General features: G+C 39.8%; 2 protein-coding genes across 2 annotated transcripts in view; one reads left to right on the top strand and one right to left on the bottom strand.

Moving 5' to 3' along the window:
- The window catches only part of FBXO22 (F-box protein 22), a 27,950-nt gene extending 21,365 nt beyond the window's left edge, over positions 1-6,585 (top strand). The window contains exons 6-7 of the mRNA XM_003784550.3: positions 2,889-3,054; positions 6,142-6,585. Coding sequence (XP_003784598.1) covers positions 2,889-3,054; positions 6,142-6,559 — 584 coding nt within the window. The 3' untranslated portion in view covers positions 6,560-6,585. The remainder of the gene's footprint in view (positions 1-2,888; positions 3,055-6,141) is intronic.
- Positions 6,586-9,708: 3,123 nt separating this feature from the next.
- Positions 9,709-19,272, bottom strand: part of NRG4 (neuregulin 4) — an 83,827-nt gene continuing 74,263 nt past the window's right edge. The window contains exon 8 of the mRNA XM_012801817.2: positions 9,709-9,961. The gene's annotated coding sequence lies outside the window, so the exon portion shown is untranslated. The remainder of the gene's footprint in view (positions 9,962-19,272) is intronic.

Genomic DNA, 19,272 nt, shown 5'->3' with positions numbered 1-19,272 from the left:
CCCAAGGGGACAGCTTGAGGCTCTGTCTCAAAAAAAAAAAAAAAAGAAAAAGCATATTAAAAATGGTAAAGCCCACTTCATTCAGGGACTACAGTGATTGGGTTCTGCAATAGGGGAGAGAGATGGGACTCAATTCTGAATAAAAGAACAAGTGGGGATTCATAGCACAGGAGCAGGGATGGGGGTTGGTGCATGACTGATTCCTAAGAGGATAGGGAAAGTCTTTGCTAAACTGACCTAACAGGATTCTTGCTGGAAAGAGTAGTTTCATATCATTCTAAAACTAAGGTCATTTCTTGGTAGACACCTGTATTATTTAACTTGATTATAGTTACCAATCCTACATGGCAGGTCAGTTTGTTCTGTTCCCTGAGGTTACATCTTGCAACCAGCTTATCATCTTGAAAGGCTCACCAGGAGGTTAGGCTGTTTAAAGTGCTTTATAAAATGCTTTTCTGGGATTGTTTTTAATGGTTGATATAAGCTCCTAATAATGTATCAATTTTTGAAAAGTTGTAGAATAAAATTATTAGTCATAATCTGTAGCAGGTAGCCCAGAATAACTGGGTCCTTGATGATTCTTCACCCCTGAATTGGAGGGAACTCCAGAATCTTTGAGGAGAATCTGACACTGCCCCTCACCTTATATGGAGTGATCCAGTTCTCACACCATACATATTTCAGGCCTTTCCATTTTGAGTGGCAAGAGTACCTTTCCTCTGTTATTTACGTGAAGCATCAGGTGTGCTGTTTAAACACAGAGCCATCTGCTCTGTCAGGCAGCCAGCCTCGGCTAAGGTGGGTTTGTCCTCTTAGGCTGGGGTAGCGGTGATTCTACTTTCGAGGGTGTGTGTGTGTTTGGGTGTAGAGGGATCCCCTTATCTGAGAACATTATCACTGGAGAAGATGTTGGGTATGTATCTGTTAAGTGAATGGGGGTGGTGCCTTTCCAGGGGTTCTCAACCTTGCTAATGCCTCCTAATGCCATGACCCTTTAATACAGTTCCTCATGTTGGGGTGACCCCCCAACCATAAAATTATTTTCATTGCTGCTTCATAACTGTAATTTTGCTACTGTTATGAATAGTAATGTAAACATCTGATGTGCAGGATGTATTTTCATTGTTACAAAGGGGTCGCGACCCACAGGTTGAGAAACGCTGCTTTAGACTATTCAGAATGCTTTAGGTTTCTGAAGGCTACAGCTCTGAAAGTCAGGAGACAAGGGTTTTAATCTAGAGTCTGCTATAGTACTCTCCTGGGCTCAGTCACTTCTCTGGGACTGGCAATCCTTGTTTGTAAATTAAGATTGTTGATATCTCACAGGCCTCTTCAAATTTTGAAAATTTGTTCTAAAATGCAAAAAATTCTCTCAAAATTTGCTGGGCTAGTCTATAGGGAAGACAGACTTTATAGTAATGGTTTGGGGTATATGGTGTCATGAAAGTACTAATATTCTTTTCACTGTCCAGGTTAGCGATTTACTGTGTAGAAAATTAGAAATGAAACAGGCAGTTTCCCAAAGCAAGTCATTATTTGGTGTTAATAAATGGTCATTCTCAACTAACACCCCACATTTCCTTAAGAGAACCTGATAACCTTCATGCTGGGTCTGTCAAGGTAGAAGTCACATAGGTGAGTAAAATAGTAACACAGGTGTAGTTGGGTGTTGGAGTTTTTCCTATCCCAAAGCCACTTCTGGTAATGCTGGCAGATTTCAAATCAGTAGTCTGAAAGTAAGGTGCTCTAGGCTGAGGTCAAAGTCTAGGCGCTGTGGGCAATTTGAGTACAGCCTGTCTTAGGGAAGACTCTGCTGCCCCTTAGTGGCAGCAGCTCTTAGTTCGTATGTCACAGAATTGAACACTTTACTCCTTTGGGAGGAGCTTCCAATGGCTCATTCACCTTCAATCCCACCCCTTTTCCTGGAGGAGGTGGATAAAGCTCATATTTTGGTGGTATAGTAGTTTCCTGAAGCTGCTATTACAAAGTACCAGGAACTTGTCTGGTACTTCTGTCCTTAAAACAACTGGAAAAAAATTATTTTTTTTTAGCTCAGGAGTTCAAGACCAGCCTGAGCAAGAGTGGAACCTTTCTCCTAAAAATAGAAAAACTAGCCAAGGACAGTGAAAAACAACAGAAATTTATTCCCTCATTATGCAGGAGGCCAGAAGTCAAGGCATCGGGGCTGCAGCCCCTTGGGAGGCTCTAGGGAAGAATCTGTTCTTTGTCCCCTCCTGCTTCTGGTGGCTGTTGACATAACGTACAGTTGTATCGCTCCAGTTTTTGTTTCTGTGGTCACACTGCCTCCTCTTCTGTCTCTCTCCTCAGTGTATCTCTTCTATTATAAGGACACTTGTCATTGGCTTTAGAGCCCACCCAGATATGCCAAATGATCTTATTCAAGGTTTTTAGTTACAGCTACAAAGATCTATTTTCTTATTTTCCAAGTAAGGTCATGTTCATAAGATCCAGGGGGTGCTGTGGACATATCATTTGGGGGCCACCCATTCACTCCACTGTAGGTGGTTAGTGCCGTTTCTCTCCATGCTTTTGTTTTTTGGCTTTGCTGCTAACCTGCTCCACGTACACCTGTGTCTCTGCTGTTTCCAGGTGGTGGCATATGTGGAGCCAGCTTGCACATGGCCCTCCACAGGCTGCTGCTCAGTATACAGCTGCTTCTGTATTATGTGGAGTGATTATATTATTTTCAAATAGCCATTTAGTTTATAGAAAAAAATTGTACCTATTTTGTATTAAAATTTCTAAAATATGGAAAACTTGATAGCTTAAGCCACTAAATTCCACTTAACTAGGATCATTTTGTAACATGTATAAAATCAATTCTGTTTTAAGGCTCTCTTTAATTGCTGCTCTTTATTTCTCTGCAGGTCTCATAGATAACCCTGAACTTCGTGTGGTCCTTATCTTTGGCTATAATTGCTGTAAGATGGGAGCCAGTAATTATCTGCACCGAGTAGTCAGCAGTTTTAGTGATATGAATATCATCTTGGCTGGAGGCCAAGTGGACAACCTGTCATCACTGACTTCTCAAAAGTATGTCTGATTACATCTGATTTCATTCTGTGGGTGAACAGAAATGATCTCAGGTTTTTGTTACTTTGGGTTTTTAACAAAGCACATTTAAAGAATTGTTAAGGTAATAGTTTATCCCATTTTGCAGTAGACATTGGTTAAGGGGCCTCTGCAACACAATTCTGCTTACAGTTGAAGAATTGAATATTTATATATTGTCCTTTCAAAACTTCCTAATTAGACTCACATTCTCAAAATTGAATTTTAGCATTGTCTATTGATCTTTCCTTTGGCAGCTGTGGTACTCTTTGTGACCTTCATATGTCACTTCCTCTCTAGTTCCATTTCCTCCTCTGTAAGAACTGCATGGTTAAGTGGATCTTCATAGCAAAGCTCCCTGAGCCTCTGATATGCTCAATGCTTTGGAAATCCTGAAGAGGAATAATATTAACAGTAGCAGTTCTCTAATCTATTTGGTTACAAAACCTTTTTCCTCAAGTATCTTACAGGGCTTACTGGTATTCCTTGGCACATATTTTTGGAAATTCTGTACTAGATCTTTTGAAAGGCTTTTTGAAGCTCAAAAATTGTAGAATTTTGGGAGCCACCCGTAGCTCAGTAGTTACGGTGCCAGCCACATACACCAAAGCTAGCAAGTTTGAACCAGCCTGGGCCAGCTAAAACAACAATGAAACTGCAACAACAAAAAAATAGCCAGGCATTGTGGCAGGCACCTGTAGTGCCAGCAACTTGGGAGGCTGAGGCAAGAGAATCATTTAAGCCCAAGAGTTTGAGGTTGCTGTGAGCTGTGACACCACTGCACTCTACCCAGGGCCACAGCTTGAGAATCTGTCTCAATAAATAAATAAATAAAAACAAAAAAAAATGTGGAATTTTGATTTTTATTACTAAGCTTTTGCTTTCAAAGGTTAAGTACTTGCTTTTCTATTGTGGGAGCCATTACTCCCTTTCCAGTTTGAGTGAAAGTATGTGGCATTTGAGTTTCAACTAATGAAGTAGACATACATTTATTTTATATTTCTTTTTCAAAAGCAGGAAAATGAGATCCTACGTAACCCCTATTACTTGTGAACACTAGTGTCTGTGTCTCACTATGATTAATGTTTGGTTCTTAGAGTGTGACAGACTATTAGAGACCAGTATCTTTTTTTTTTTTTTTGCAGTTTTTGGCCTGGGCTGGGTTTGAACCTGCCACCTCTGGCATATGGGGCCAGCGCCCTACTCCTTTGAGCCACAGGCACTGCCCAGAGACCAGTATCTTTAAGAGTGATGTGAATCATTCTAGTGACAGTCTCTCTCCTGGTAGTCTCTGTTGATGAATCTGGGAAAGCAAACAGCTAAATTTGGGGCCATTGGACTGCCAGTGAGGAAGAAGGGAGAAAAGCCAAGTGCATTAATTCCAGGAAGCAGGATATCAAACACTGAATTTCATGCATACATACGCCTGATTCTTGGTATCTAAGGTTATTTCCCCTCTTGCCTAATTTCTCCCATGTCTTTGTGATTACCTTTAAATTGTATACAGATAAGGCAGTGGTGACTTAATATACAACTTACCTTTGTAATGCAAATACATGTAACTCACTTAGACTTACAACATTTGAGGTACCATACTGTTAGTGTGGCTATTTGTATACAATCTACTCTTTATACCTAATGTGGGAAATATACCTCTCAAAAGTATTCCTTATATAACACATTAATTTTAACGTGGTCTTCATACTACATCAATGGGTAAGAGAAGCCATTGAGTGATGTATTTTAATGGTGCCCATATAACCCAACCTACCTCATCCCCCAGAAAGATAGGTAAATAATTCTTTGAGGTAAGAGATTGACAACATATAATAGCATATCCAAAGAGGAAACATGATGATAAAAAAAATCAGAGGATTTCGGAAGATGGATTTTGCCCTTCACAAATTGGTTTTGCTACTACTTAACCTTATTCTCTTCATCATGGAACCTATTTGAGCCTTAAGTTTCTTGCTAACCCAGTGAATCTTGCCTATTGTATATTTATATGGTAAACATGATAAAAATGTAATGTATGTACTTGTTTCTCCCCCAGTGGGTGCTCACTACATTATGTTTTATAACTTTTATCAACATTATATTTTCTTTTGTAGGGATCAAATATTTCATTTTAAAAATACGATGAAAGTACAAAAGAATACATGAGTTTTACCATCAGGTTAAGCCAAAAAGCAATGTAATCATATAATGGACCATTGTAATCATATAGTACCTAATGGCCCAAGCAAAGCTAGAACTTCTGGAGTTAACAGGTTTTCTACATTACCCTCCATGATTATATTTTTAATATGCCTCTTTAGAATTTGATAGCTGGAGAGTATGTTAATGATAGAAGATGAAAAAGATTCATTTAATCATCTTTATATATAGGAAATAAAAGGTTCCTTTTAAAAGGAGGTCAGAAAAGTAAGGGCATCTACTAGAGTGTCCAGGCTCTGGCCAGGCCGCATGCTGATTCTGTGAGGACGTCTTTGCTTCTCTGTGGTGTAGGATTTTGGGAAAAGTATGCATAGACCCTTTTTTATTGTTAATCATTTTTTTTAGTGTTTGTGTATTTTATGTGTGGTTCAAGAGAACTCTTCTTGCAATGTGCAGCAGAGAAAAAAGGTTGGACACCCCTGCACCTTCTCATGCCCCACAGTGTGTTTTAGAAATCTTCGTGGATGTGCATTGCCCCTTTGTAATTTTTTTTTTTTTTTTTGTCGTTTTTGTCCAGGGCCAGGTTTGAACCTGCCACCTCTGGTATATGGGGCCAGCGCCCCACTCCTTTGAGCCACAGGCCTCGCCTGCCCCTTTGTATTTGTGATTGAAAAAAAAAATAGTAGTGTAACTTCTCTTGAACTGTATTTTTTTAATGTATTAATTTTAATAGTTCATTTAACCCGAATTATATTCCTCTTATTTGGGAAGATGAACATCAGGTTAACTATAGGCTGCTAAAGTCAGCAGCCACCCATTAATGAATGAGGAGGATTTTTCTTTTCCTCTTACACTTTAGATTTCTAATTTTGCTTCATGATACCATACCACTTTTCTCATTTCATTTTCCAGGAACCCTGTGGATCTTGATGCCACTGGTGTTGTTGGGCTATCATTTAGTGGACTCCGAATCCAAAGCGCCACCGTGCTCCTCAACGAGGATGTCACTGATGAGAAGTCTGCCGAGGCTGCGATGCAGCGCCTCAAAGCTGCCAACATTCCCGAGCAGAACACCATCGGCTTCATGTTTGCATGCGTTGGCAGGGGCTTTCAGTATTATAGAGCCAAGGGGAATGTTGAGGCTGATGCATTTAGAAAGTTTTTTCCTAGTGTTCCCTTATTTGGCTTCTTTGGAAATGGAGAAATTGGATGTGATCGGATAGTCACTGGGAACTTTATATTGAGGAAATGTAATGAGGTAAAGGATGATGATCTGTTTCATAGCTACACAACAATAATGGCACTCATTCATCTGGGGTCATCTAAATAACAACATCTTTAAAGTGGCTTTCACAACACATAACTTTTGGGTTCTGCCTTTTCCAGAAAATGGAAACTTGGGATATGCATATTCAAACAAAAATACTTTAGATATGTCTGTTTTATAGCTTTGTTTGATTGATGCTCTAAAATTACATTGGGGTAGTTTTTAATTGTGTGTAACATAACACAGACCAAAAGTTGAGAGCTTTTGTGTCTTGCACGAGCAAACTTACTACAGCAGTACCACACCAGATCCTGTGTACGGTGGCATTAAATAGTTCCCTACATAGGGGAAACCACAAGGGGCTCCATCAATAGGATGGAGATGTCAGACATTCCACACTGCCTGCTTGTATTGTTAGGTGATCTTTTAGCAGAATCATGAAGATATTTTTTTTCTCATGTTAAGAAAGGAAAAAAATATACAGATGACTTGTTTGAAAAATAGTTCTCTGCTTTTTAATTTTATGAATTTTTTCAAAAGTTGTAATAATATTACTGACTTTTGACTTATTTGGTAAAAATTAAATGTTTTTGTTTTAGTACTCTAAATTTGTTGAGTCAGAAAAATTGCCAAGACTAATAATCAGTATTTTATTTTATGAGTAAAACATTTTCCTTTTTTCCTCAATAAAGAAATTGCAAGAGAAAATCTTTTTTTTTTTCACCTAGTTGTATGTAGCTGATTGGCAGACCAGAGAATTATATCGCCTTCTTTTGGTTTCATGCCAATAAACATACCTTGGAAACTCATTCAGATAGTGGTGTGCATTTCATTGCTTTTGGTGGGTGAACAAAGGAAGTAAGCTAACACATTATAAACAAAAACCCAGAATAGTAGGTATTTGTCAACTAGGCAATGCTGTCATATTCCCAAAAGAATGATATTCAAGTGTGAATTTCTAATTCCACAAATATCTGAATAGGTAACGTGCAGATAACACCAATTTTCTCTCATTATCCTTGCTTTCCTTTGCACACATTGATAACCTTTAGTTTTTCAGTTAGGCCCGTGCCTTCCAGAACAGACTACATTTACTAGTCACCTGTGTACATGTGATCGTGTTCTGGACAGCAGAATGGGAGGGGGAAATGATATGTGTGCTTCTAAAGTCTGTGATCTCCCCTGCCACTTCTCCATTCTGTTACTTGGAAGGTGGAGCTGGTAGTGAGCCAGCCTTGACCCTGCAGTGGAGGCAGCGCCCCCCTGTGGCAGAGAGCCACAGACTGACCCCAGGTCCTTGTACAAGCTCTGCCATTTTGTGACTGGACTACTTACCTCCAGACTGTTTTATAAGAGAGAAATTAATAGCAGGCTTGTGTAAGCCATTGTTTGTTTTTTTCTTTCTTTCAGGTCTGTTGCAGGATATCCTTATATTAACATACCCTACCTAATACAGTATCATGTAACTAATGTATGGCAGTTTTGTAATGGTCAGTGGTTTGTTCTAATAGGAAGGTAGCCAAACCATCCTTTTAATTGCGGGTAAGTAAAACTCAAACATTCTTGCTTTTCAGTTTTTATCACTTTCCTACTAATTTTTACCTCAAAAAGAGTTTTCTCTTGTTATTTATATGATAAAAATACTTAAATACTTAAGAGATTCCTTTATTTTATGGTTACTTTAAATCTTAGTTCCTGAGGAAAGTCCAAAGAAAAGTTTGATTGTCAGAACTTTTTTTTTTGAGACAAGAGTTTCTCACTGTGTTGCCACTGTGGTGGTTCACCGCTCACAGCAACCTCAAACTCTTGGGCATAAACAATTCTCTTGCCTCAGCCTCCCAAGTAGCTGGGGACTACAGGTGCCTGCCACAATTCTTGGCTAATTTTTCTGTTTTTAGTAGAGATGGTGTCTTACTCTTGCTCAGGCTGGTCTTGACTTCTTGAGCTCAGGCGATCTACCCGCCTCAGCCTCCCAGAAAGCTAGGATTACATACATGAGCCAATTCACCTAGCCAGGATAATTTCATATCAGTATAGGGTTCCTTTATATAGTTTAGCCTTTTGAGCTTGTTAAGAACAATAAATTAATTGGGTTATATGACTGCAATCTTAGTGCAGAGTAGAAAGGGGAGAAGTAACCAATAGAAACAACAATAGTACTAACAGAAGTCATCCTCCCTGCCTCTCAAAAGGCCTCAAAGTTATGTGGAAGGAGAACAGTTAAATTAGGACGTTTTAAAGCTCTGTAACTAATTTATTACAATTTTGAAAGCCTTGTCTTTAAAAAAAAAAAAAAGGCTCAGCTCTGGTAGCACAGTGGTTATAGTACATGGAGGCTGGCGGGTTCAAACCCAGCCCGGGCCAGCTAAACAACATTGACAACTGCAATCAAAAAATAGCCAGGTGTTGTGGCGGGCGCCTATAGTCCCAGCTACTTGGGAGGCTGAAGCAAGAGAATCGCTTGAGCCTAAGAGTTTGAGGTTGCTGTGAGCTGTGATGCCATGGCACTCTACCAAGGATGACATGGTGAGACTGTCTCCAAAAAAAAAGTGGGCAGTGCCTATGGCTCAAAGGAGTAGGGCGCTGGCCCCATATGCTGGAGGTGGCAGGTTCAAACCTAGCCCCAGCCAAAAACTGCAAAAAAAAAAAAAAATGGCAAGCTTTAAAGAAATAATTATTGTTTTGCCCAAAACCAAACTAAATTCCTTGAGATGACAACCACTGTGTTTCTTTATGAAACAAGAAAATGATCACATGAAAAAATTGAGGTGAGCACAAAAAGAGAAGTAAAGGATATCCTTAGTGAACGTACTGAGTGGCCAGCCTTCTCTCAGATAAAGATCAGATTACAGAATGGTTTATTGAATCAAGATATTAACAAATATGGATTTTCAAAGCAAAATCATTTCTGGGGCTACAGTTTACTGTATAAAAGGCTCCATCAAGGAATTATATGTACATTCCCTTTGATCCAAGGGAGGGAAAGCCCTCAGCAGCCAAATAGAAATCTTAAGGAAGAGGGAAAGTAGAGTCGGAATTAAGACTGAGGCTAGACCCACCCTGCAGAGTGATACGGTGGGAGATCCGTTAAGCTGCTCTTACTGGATACAATGGCGGATCCAGTTATCTTGATTCTGCTTATGCCTGGATCATCTCAACATAGGCCAAATAGCAGAAGATTTGCCACTGATTCATGTCACAAATTGAACAAAATGAACATGCATAGAATTACAATAGAACTAACTCTCACAAGTCTGAGAACTTTCTATGTAATCTACAGAAATTTTTAAGAAAAAAAATAAATGAGCTTTTGTTATTTTATACCCACATAGTATGTCCCAAGGTTGTACTGCTATGAATTCAGTTTTAACAGGAACAGAAGTCTCCAGATACTCTGGATGAGAAATCATGATATTAGATGATTGCCTTTTCGGAAACTGGGTATGACTTGGCTTAATGAAAGTCCTAAAAATAATAAAGAAAATATAATAAGCATTAGTAATAACATCCTTGTTAAATAAACAAAATTAGTACCTATACTGTGTAAAGAATGTGTTACCAGAAAGTTATCTTAATATTGGGCCTATATAGGGCAGAATAGTCAAATTATTTGCAAAACATGTTATTTTTGTTTTATATATTTCACTGCTGCTTTTCACCACAACTGAAGACAAGTTATAAGAACATGTACTACTACAAACTACAAAACATTGGCAGAAGCCAAAAGATGTCATTTATTGTTTTGGTACTGACAGTGTATGAGGCACTTTCTTTCTTTTCTTTCTTTTCCTCTTTCCCTCCTCCCTCCCTTGCTCCCTTCCTTGTCTTTCTTTCTTTTTCTTTTTAATGATATGAGGTCTCACTCTGTCACCCAGGCTGGAGTGCAGTGGCACAGTCATAGCTCACTGCAGCCTCAAACTCCTGGGCTCAAACATTCCTCCTGTCTCAGCCTCTCATGTAGCTATAACTAATCACAATTTCAAAAGGCTTATCTTAAAAAAAAAAAAAAGAGCAAGCACTAAAGGAATAATTATTGTAACAGCAAAACCAAACTAAATTCCTAAAGATGACAACCATCATGGTCTTTTATGAAATAAAAAAAAATGATCACATGAAAAAATTGAGGCAAGTACAAAAAGGGACTACAAGGGTGTGCCACCAAACCTGGATAATTTTTCTTATATTTGTAGAGACAGGGTCTTGTGCTGCCCAGGCTGATATTGAATCCCTGGGTTCAAGTATTCCTCCCACCTTGGCCTCCAAAAGTGCTGTGATTCTCTTGATTCTGCTTACGTCTGTATCATCTCAACATAGGCCCAATAGCAGAAGATTCGCCACTGATTCATATTACAAATTTAATAAAATAAACATGCAAAGAACTACAATAGAACTAACTCTCACAAGTCTGAGAACTTTCTATGTAATCTATAGAAATTTTTAAGAAAAAATAAATGAGCTTTTGTTATTTTATACCCACACAGTATAAGGCATCAGGCCTGGCCACATTTTCATTCCTTAAGCAGATTTCTTTTTTTTTTTTTTTTTTCCCAGTTTTTTGGCTGGGGCCAGGTTTGAACCCACCACCTCCAATATATGGCACTGGCACCCTCCTCCTTTAAGCCACAGGAACTGCCCAGCAGATTTTTTAAAATTTCTTTTAACAAGAGGGTACATACAATTAGGTTCCATTATTTGCATTTGTAAGGTAAAGTCCAAGTGTGCCATATGCCCCACCCCTACATTATACCTGACAGATGGGAACTTAACAAGCCCCATCTCTTGTCTTCAATTTGTTTTTCTCTTCTGTGGGCCTGTAATTGTTGATCTACTAGTTTCAGAAGAGTATAGAATACGTGGGATGTTTGTTTTTCCATTCTTGAGATACTTTTACTGAGGAGAATGTTCTCCAAATCCAATCAAGTAAGTACAAAAGATGTAAAATCTCCATTTTTTTTTTTTTTTTTTTTTGAGACAGTCTCACTATGTCGCCCTCTGTAGAGAATGGTAGTGTCACAGCTCACAGCAACCTCAAACTCTTAGGCTTAAGTGATTCTCTTGCCTCAGCCTCCTAAGTAGCTGGGACTATAGGTGCCCCCCCCCCACAATGCCCAGCTATTTTTTTGTTATAGGTGTCATTGTTTAGCAGGCCCAGGCCAGGTTGGAACCCACCAGCTCCAAGAGTATGTGGCTGGCGCCCTAACCATTGAGCTACAGGTGCCAAGCCAAATCTCCATCTTTTTATAGCTGAATAGTATTCCATGGTATACATATACCACAGTTTATTAATCATTCATGGGTTGATGGACACTTGGGCTGTTTTCACACAGTTGCAGTTGTGAACTGAGCTGTTATAAACATTTGAGTGCAGGTGTCCTTATGGTAAAATGGTTTTTGATTTTTTTTCTTCTTGGTAGATACTTTGTAATGGATTGTAGGATCAAACGAGAGGTCTACTTTTAGTTCGTTGAGAATTCTTTAAACTTCTTTTCAAGAAGTCTGGACTAGTTTGCAGTCTCACCAATAGTACATAGATATTCCCTTCTCTCCATACCCCACCAGCATTTGCAGCTTTGGGGCCTTGTGATGTGCACTGTTCACTGTGGTTTTCATTTTCATTCTCTGATGATTAGGGATGATAAGCACTTTTTCATGTATTTGTTGGCCATTTGTCTGTCTTCTTGGGAAAAGGTTCTGTTCATGTTGCTTGTCCATTGATTGATGGGGTTATTTGCTCTTATTGATTTGCTTGAATTCTTTATATATTCAGGTCACTAGCCATTTGTCCACTTCAAACATACTTTTGTTTGGTGTGTCAAAGATCGGATGGTGATATGAGGCTAGTTTCACCTCTAGGTTCTCTATTCTATTCCGTAGATCTATATCTCTATTTTTATGCCAGTACAATGCTGTTTTGAAACCCTGAAGTCTGGTAATGTGATGCCTCCAGATTGTTTTTATCTTGTTGAACTGCATTGGCTATTTGGGTTTTTTTTCTGGTTCTGTACAAATCAACATACTGATTTTTCAAGTTCTTCAAAGTATGATGGTGGTTTTTAACAGAAACTGCATTAAATATGTAGATAGCTTTAGGTGATATAGACATTTTAACAATATTGATTCTTCCCAGCTATGAGCATAGTATGTTCTTCCATTTGTTAACATCTTCTGCTATTTCTTTTCTCAGGGCTTCAAAGTTCTCTCTGTAAAGATCCTTCACATCCTTTGTTAAGTATATTCCTAGGTATTTCATTTTCTTTGAAGCTACTAAGAAGTGTACTGTGTCTTGGATTTGGTTCTCAACTTGACTGTTGTTGGCATACATGAAGGCTACTGGTTTGTGGACATTGATTTTATATTCTGAGATGTTGTATATTTCTGGATCACTTGCAGGAGTCTCATGATTGAGGCCCTTGGTTTTTCTAAGTGTAAGATCATATCATCAGCAAAGACTGAATGTTTGACCTCTTCTGTACCCACTTATATACCCTCGATATCCTTCCCGTGCCTGGCTAGAACTTCCAGAACTATGTTGAATAGTAGTGGCGATAGAAGACAACCTTGTCTAGTTTCTGTTCTAAGTGGAAAAGCTTTCAGTTTTACACCCATTTTATACCCAGTATAAGATTAACTATGAGTTTGTCATAGATGGCTTTGATGAGTTTAAGAAAAGTGCCACCTATGCCTATATTCTTATGTGTTCTTACAAGAAAAGGATGCTGAATTTTATTGAATGCTTTTTCTACACCTATTGAGAGGATCACATGGTCTTTGTTTTTGCTTCTGTTTATGTGGTGAATTACATTTATGGATTTATGTATGTTGAACCAGTCCTGCACCCCAGGGATGAAGCCCACCTGATTGTAATGTATAATTTTTTTATATGTAGCTGCAATCTATTAGCTAAGTTTTTATTGAGTATTTTTGCATCAGTATTCATTAGTGAAATTGGTCTATAGTTCTCCTTTTCTGTTGGGTCCTTTTCTGGTTTTAGTATCAGGGTGATGTTTACATCATAGAATGTGATAAGGAGGGTTCCTTCCTTCTCAATGTTTTAGCGTAGGTTCTGCAATATAGGAACAAGCTCTTTGAAGGTTTGGTAGAATTCTGGTATAAAACCATCTGGTCCAGGACTTTGTTGGAAGGTTTTTTTATTGTTGCAATTTCAGTGCTTGATATTGGTATGTTCAAGAGTTCTGTTTCTTCCTGGTTAAGTCTAGGGAGGTAGGGTGATTCTAGGTAATGGTCCATTTCCTCCATGTTTTCAAATTTCTGAGCATAGAGTTTTTTGTGTTACTCCTGTATCTCTGTGGTATATCTGTTGTATTTCCCCTTTTTCATTTCTGATTGAAGTTATTAGAGATCTTACTTTTCCATTTCTAGTTAATTTAACCAAAGGTTTATCCATTTGGTTAAATTTGGTTTATCCAACTTTTTATCTGTCAGTTTTCCTGAATGGGATCTTTTGTTCTCAATTTCATTTCATTCTGATCTAATTTTGGTATTTCTTTACTTCTGCTAGGTTTAGGATTGGGTTGTTCTTCCTTTCCCAGTTCTTTGAGATGGTTCATTAAGTTGTTGATTTGTGCTTTGTTTTTTGGATATGGGCATTTAATGCAATAGACTTCCCTCTTATGACTGCTTTTGCAGTAACCCACAGGTTTTGATATCTTGTGGCTTTATTGTCATTTTCTTTAAGGAATCTAATGATTTCCTTTATCTCTTCCTTGACCCAGCTGTTGTTCAGCATAAGGTTTAGTTTCCATGACTTTTGGGGGTGAAAGCTTTTGTGGGAGTTGAGTTCTACTTTTATTTTATTGTGACCTGAAAAGATACAGGTATAATTTCTATTTTTTTTTAACATTCTTGAGATTTGATTTGTGTTCTAGGATATGATCAATTTTGGAGAATAATCCATGAGCTGATGAAAAGAACATATACTCAATATTATTGGAGTGGTATGTTCTGTATATGTCTGTTAAGCCTATTTGTTCTAGAGTAATGTTTAAGTCCATCATTTCTTTGTTTTGTTTTTGTTTGGAGGATCTGTCCAGTTCTGTTATTGGGATGTTGAAATTCCCAGCTATTATGATATTATAGGATATCATATTGTCCAGACTGGTTAAGGTTCATTTTCTAAAATTGAGAGCATTTAAGTTGGGTGCATAGATATTTGGGATTGAAATGTCTTCTTCTTGTATTGTTCCCTTGACCAGTATATAGTGTCCACCTTTGTCTTTTTTTTTTTTTTTTTTGCAGTTTTTGGCCGGGGCTGGGTTTAAACCCGCCAGCTCCAGTATGTGGGGCCCGTGCCCTACTCTTTTGAGCCACAGATGCTGCCCACCTTTGTCTTTCTTTACTTTTGTTGCTTTAAAGCCAATTGTGTCTGCAATAGGATTGTGACTCCTGCTTTCTTCTGATTTTCATTTATCTGAAATATTGTTTTCCAACCCTTCACCCTGAGGTTTGTCCTTGGAGTTTAGACGTGTTTACTGAAGACAGCATATAATAGGCTTATGCTATTTTAACCAATCAGCCAGCCTGTGCCTCTTAAGTGGGGAATTCAAGCCATTCACAATTAGAATTGATAAGTATGATGGAGTTCTATTTGTTTTGTTTTTTGAGGTCTGTTGTGGAAACTAGGCTTTGTGCTTTCTTTTCTGCATGTCTTTACTTTGCTGGTTGTCCATTATGATGGTCTGTGTATAGTACAGGCCTGAATATTTCCTGCAGAACTGGTCTTGTAGTGGCAAATTTCCTCAATGTTTGCTTGTCGGTTAAAGATTTGCTCTCTCCATCGAATATGAAACTTAGTTTAGTGGGATATAGAATTCTAGGCTGGAAGTTGTTTTGTTTGAGAAGACTGAAGACAAGTGACCACTCTTCCTCTGGTTTGTAAAGAGTCTGCCAAAAGTCCACTTTCACCCTAAAGTAGTGTTTTTGCCTTATAGGTAAGCTGTGTCTTACACCTGGCTGCTTGCAAAATTTTCTCTTTTGACTTTGGCCAAGTTGATTACAATTTGTCTAAGAGATGCTTTGTTTGAATTGAGTCCTCCTGGAGTTATATAACTGTCTAGTATTTGTATGTCTGGGTCATGCTCAGGCAATTCTCCACTATGTTGTCTTCAAGTAGAGCTTCCTCGCTTTTGGAACTCTCCTCTCCTCCTTCACAATACTTATTCATATCTTTGTATGCTTTGTCTAGTCCCGTAACTCTCTAAAAGATTGCTCCACTTTTGCTTTTTTCTATCTTTTTAAATGATTGGGTTAGTTGAAAAATCTATCTTTGAGTTCTGAGATTTTTTTTCCTCTCCATGTTCTTTTCTATTGCTGAATCTCTTTGCTATGTTTTGAAACGCCTTGAATGCCTCTTTCAATTCCTTAAGCTCAGTTATATCCTTCCTAATTATGCCCAGATCCTTTATGACTTCATCTTTAATTTCATTGATTTCTTGAGACATGTTTTGAACTTCTTTTCAATTCTTTTCATCTTATTCACCATCTATATTCTGAATTCAATTTTTATCATTTTGACAAATTTTTTGTGGATGGTATTTTCAGCTGAAGCACCATTGTAATCCCTTAGGGGAGCTGATCAACCCCTGAGTTTTCATGCTGGCAGGTTCTTTTGCTGATTCCTCCCCACATGTGTTTCCTATTTATTTTTTTAATTCTGAGCTAAAAGTTTAGGGCATCCCTGAATCTCTGTTGAGAGATATTCTGGTTGTCCTGAATTAGGCGGCTCACGGGGATGGCCAAGTTGCACCCCTGCCTGCCAGCCATAGTGCTGATCAACAGGCTCTAGGACTGTTTGGATGCCCTGTCAGGTGGTCTGGTGTCGGCTCTGGCTGCATCAAGATGCAGGGCTCAACATGCCCCTTCTAGGACTTCCCAATGTGAAGTGGCAGCTCTTGATCTACTAGCTGCTTGGCAGGTTCTAGGGCTGCTTGGCTGCCAAATCCAATGGGCTGGTATCAGATTCAAAGGCCCTGTGGGTAGGGCTTTCTGCATCTATTCTAGGACCTGGTGATGCTGAGTGGCACTTACTTATCTGGCACCTACTCAGTGGATTTTTGGGTTGTTTGGATGTCTGACTTGGGGGCTGATGTTAAGTTCAGAGGTCCTGAGGTGTGAAGCTCACCCTACTCCTTCCAGGACCTGGCACAGTGAAGCAGCCACTTGGTGCACAGCTGGCCTGCTCAGCAAGGATTTAAGGCCATTTGGATACTAAAACAGCCAGGTTGATACCATACCAGTTTCAAGGGTCCCAGAATGTGGAATTCACCATGCCCCTTCCAGGTCTGTCAGAGCGATGTGGCAGCTAGTTGTTCTGCTGACCTGCTCAGCAGTGTTTTAAGGCCAGTTAGATACTAAAACTGGGAGGCTTGAATCAAACCCAACCACCTAGGGATGTGGAGCTCTCCCTTTCCCTGCTGATTATTTAAATGAGCCACTGCTTTCTCCTATAGCCCTTCCTGCTCATAGCCTACCAAAGCCGCCTATCAGGGCTACACAAAGTGGGGGTGCCCTGGGTTTCTTGTAAGCCAGGAAGGGTGGGGCTGGGATCAGGGCTTCAATTAAAGCTTCTAGGCTGAGGGCAGTGCACAGATGGCAGGCCAAACCATCCCAGAGGGTAGAGTCAGAACCAGCCAGGTGGAAGTCCAATATAGCCAAAGTGCCCACCCACCAGTAATAGATTTTAAAAACCTCCTGTGGTCAGGAGGAGGGGAATCTGTAGCTCTCAGATGGCCTCTCAGAGCTTGTCAACTGAGGAATGCCTGTGGCTTCAGAGCCAGGCAGTGCAGAGGCCAGATAATGTGGGGAGACAGGGCCTGTCCCCTTTCTCTTTACCCCCCTGTGCCCTGCCTGTTCCATAAGCAGTTGTTCCTGCCAGCTGCCAGTGAGAGAGGAGCTGGCCACCACCACACAATGTCATGGGGGTGGCGTAGGGTCTGCTCTCCTGGGTCTGAGCTGGGCTGGTGCTCCTGACATGTGCAGACGGAAGCGGGCCTCGGCAAGGGGCTTTCTGTCTGGTTGCTAAAGATGGGAGGATGGACTGTCTCTATAAGCCCAACAGAACTGAAATTGCTTTCTAGTCTGTCAGAAAAGAAGGAGATTCAGAGGAGGGAATGCCTAGGTGCAGGAAAGCTGGCCATCTGGTCCCTTGTATTTTCCCATGGGGTAAGAGTTCGCATGGTTTACGGCTAGTGAAGAGCCCCTGAGTGGAGGGAGGGCTCCTCTTACTCTTCTGTCTGGCTCCAGGCTCCTTCAGATCTGGTCCACTCTGACTCTGTCTTCCTCCTCTTAGCTCTTTTCAGTTGGGCAGTTGAACACCTCCGTTACCTCTCCCTGCAGTCTTCCCCTTGCTCCCTAGTTCTGATTGTTCCAGAGTTCACGTCAATCTTGTCTTCCTCTTCCTAGCTGGAACAGTCTGACGAAAGCTGTGTCAGCCATTTGCCCCTCTATATCTCTTAAGAAGATTTTACAAGAGTTCCTGTTCTCCAGTAACTGTCATCGTAGCCAGCAAAGAGAGGCAAGATTCAGTAATTTAGAAGAAATTGAAAGAAAATACATCCATTAACATTGATGTTAAATGCAAATGAACAGATTGAGAATTTTGAGACCACTATCTTAACATTTTTCTAATTATGAGTAATTACAATTTGAATACCACACATATATTAATTAGACCTTGAATACACATAGGAACGAAGCATAAGTGACCTGAACAATATCAGCAAAGTGGTGGACTATGAACCTCCATGCTCTTGTTTCTCCTCAGAAACACTGAAAATAAACTGCAGCAACAGAGCCAAGGTCATGAGAGTGCCAGGATGCAGCAAAAGGCTTACAGCAACCAGGAGGATGCCCAAACAAGGAAAACCATCTTTAAAATGATAGGAAAGCTTTGGGATTTTTTTATTTTACTAGCTCTTGCCCCACCTACACTCTGGCATAGTGTTGATTTTATTCTCAAAGTAGCAAAAGCCCAGTCCCCAGCTCCCTCCCTTGAACTGGAAGAAGCAGAACAGACCTTATTTGCAAATTACTCTCTAGGTTCTAATCCGTCTGGGGATGACTGACACAAGGAACTCATCTTTGTTTTGCTTAACTGGAAAGGTGGGCACTTCTTGTAAGAGTTTCAAGGACCCACAGATGCCTATAGCAAGAGTTTACCGGGGGGAGCCATAAAATAGAGTAGCTAAGGTCCATAGGAGAGGCTGGGGTAGGACTTTGGGAAATTAGGACATTAAAAACCAGTTGTATAGCTTTTTCTGGCTGGAACCATGGAGGGTATCGAAGAGAAGAAAAGGAAGGTTCCTGCTGTGCCAGAAACCCTTGAGAAAAAGTGAAAGAATTTCGCAGACCTAAAGATCAAGCGTCTGAGAAAGAAGTGCCCAAAAGATGCTTCGAAAGGCAAGGAGGAAGCTTATCTGTGAAAAAGCTAAGCATTATCATAAAGAATAGAGGCAGATGTACAGAACTGAGATTCGGATGGCTGGGATGGCAGCAAAAGCTGGCAACTTCTATGGACCTGCAGAACCCAGATGGCCTTTGTCATCAGGATCAGAGGGATCAATGGTGTGAGTCCAAAGGTCCGAAAGGTGTTGCAGCTTCTTCGCCTTCGCCAGATCTTCAATGGAACTTTTGTTAAGCTCAACAAGGCTTCCATTAACATGCTGAGGATTGTAGAACCGTATATTGCATGGGGGTACCCAAATCTGAAGTCAGTAAATGAGCTAATCTACAAGTGTGGTTATGGTAAAATCAATAAGAAA

The sequence above is a fragment of the Otolemur garnettii genome, unplaced genomic scaffold (assembly GCF_000181295.1).
Source record: "Otolemur garnettii isolate 467f Iridium unplaced genomic scaffold, OtoGar3 scaffold00011, whole genome shotgun sequence".
Lineage (NCBI taxonomy): Eukaryota > Metazoa > Chordata > Mammalia > Primates > Galagidae > Otolemur > Otolemur garnettii.
Note: the sequence above shows the minus strand (reverse complement) of the source record. Positions and strands in the feature narration are given on the sequence as shown.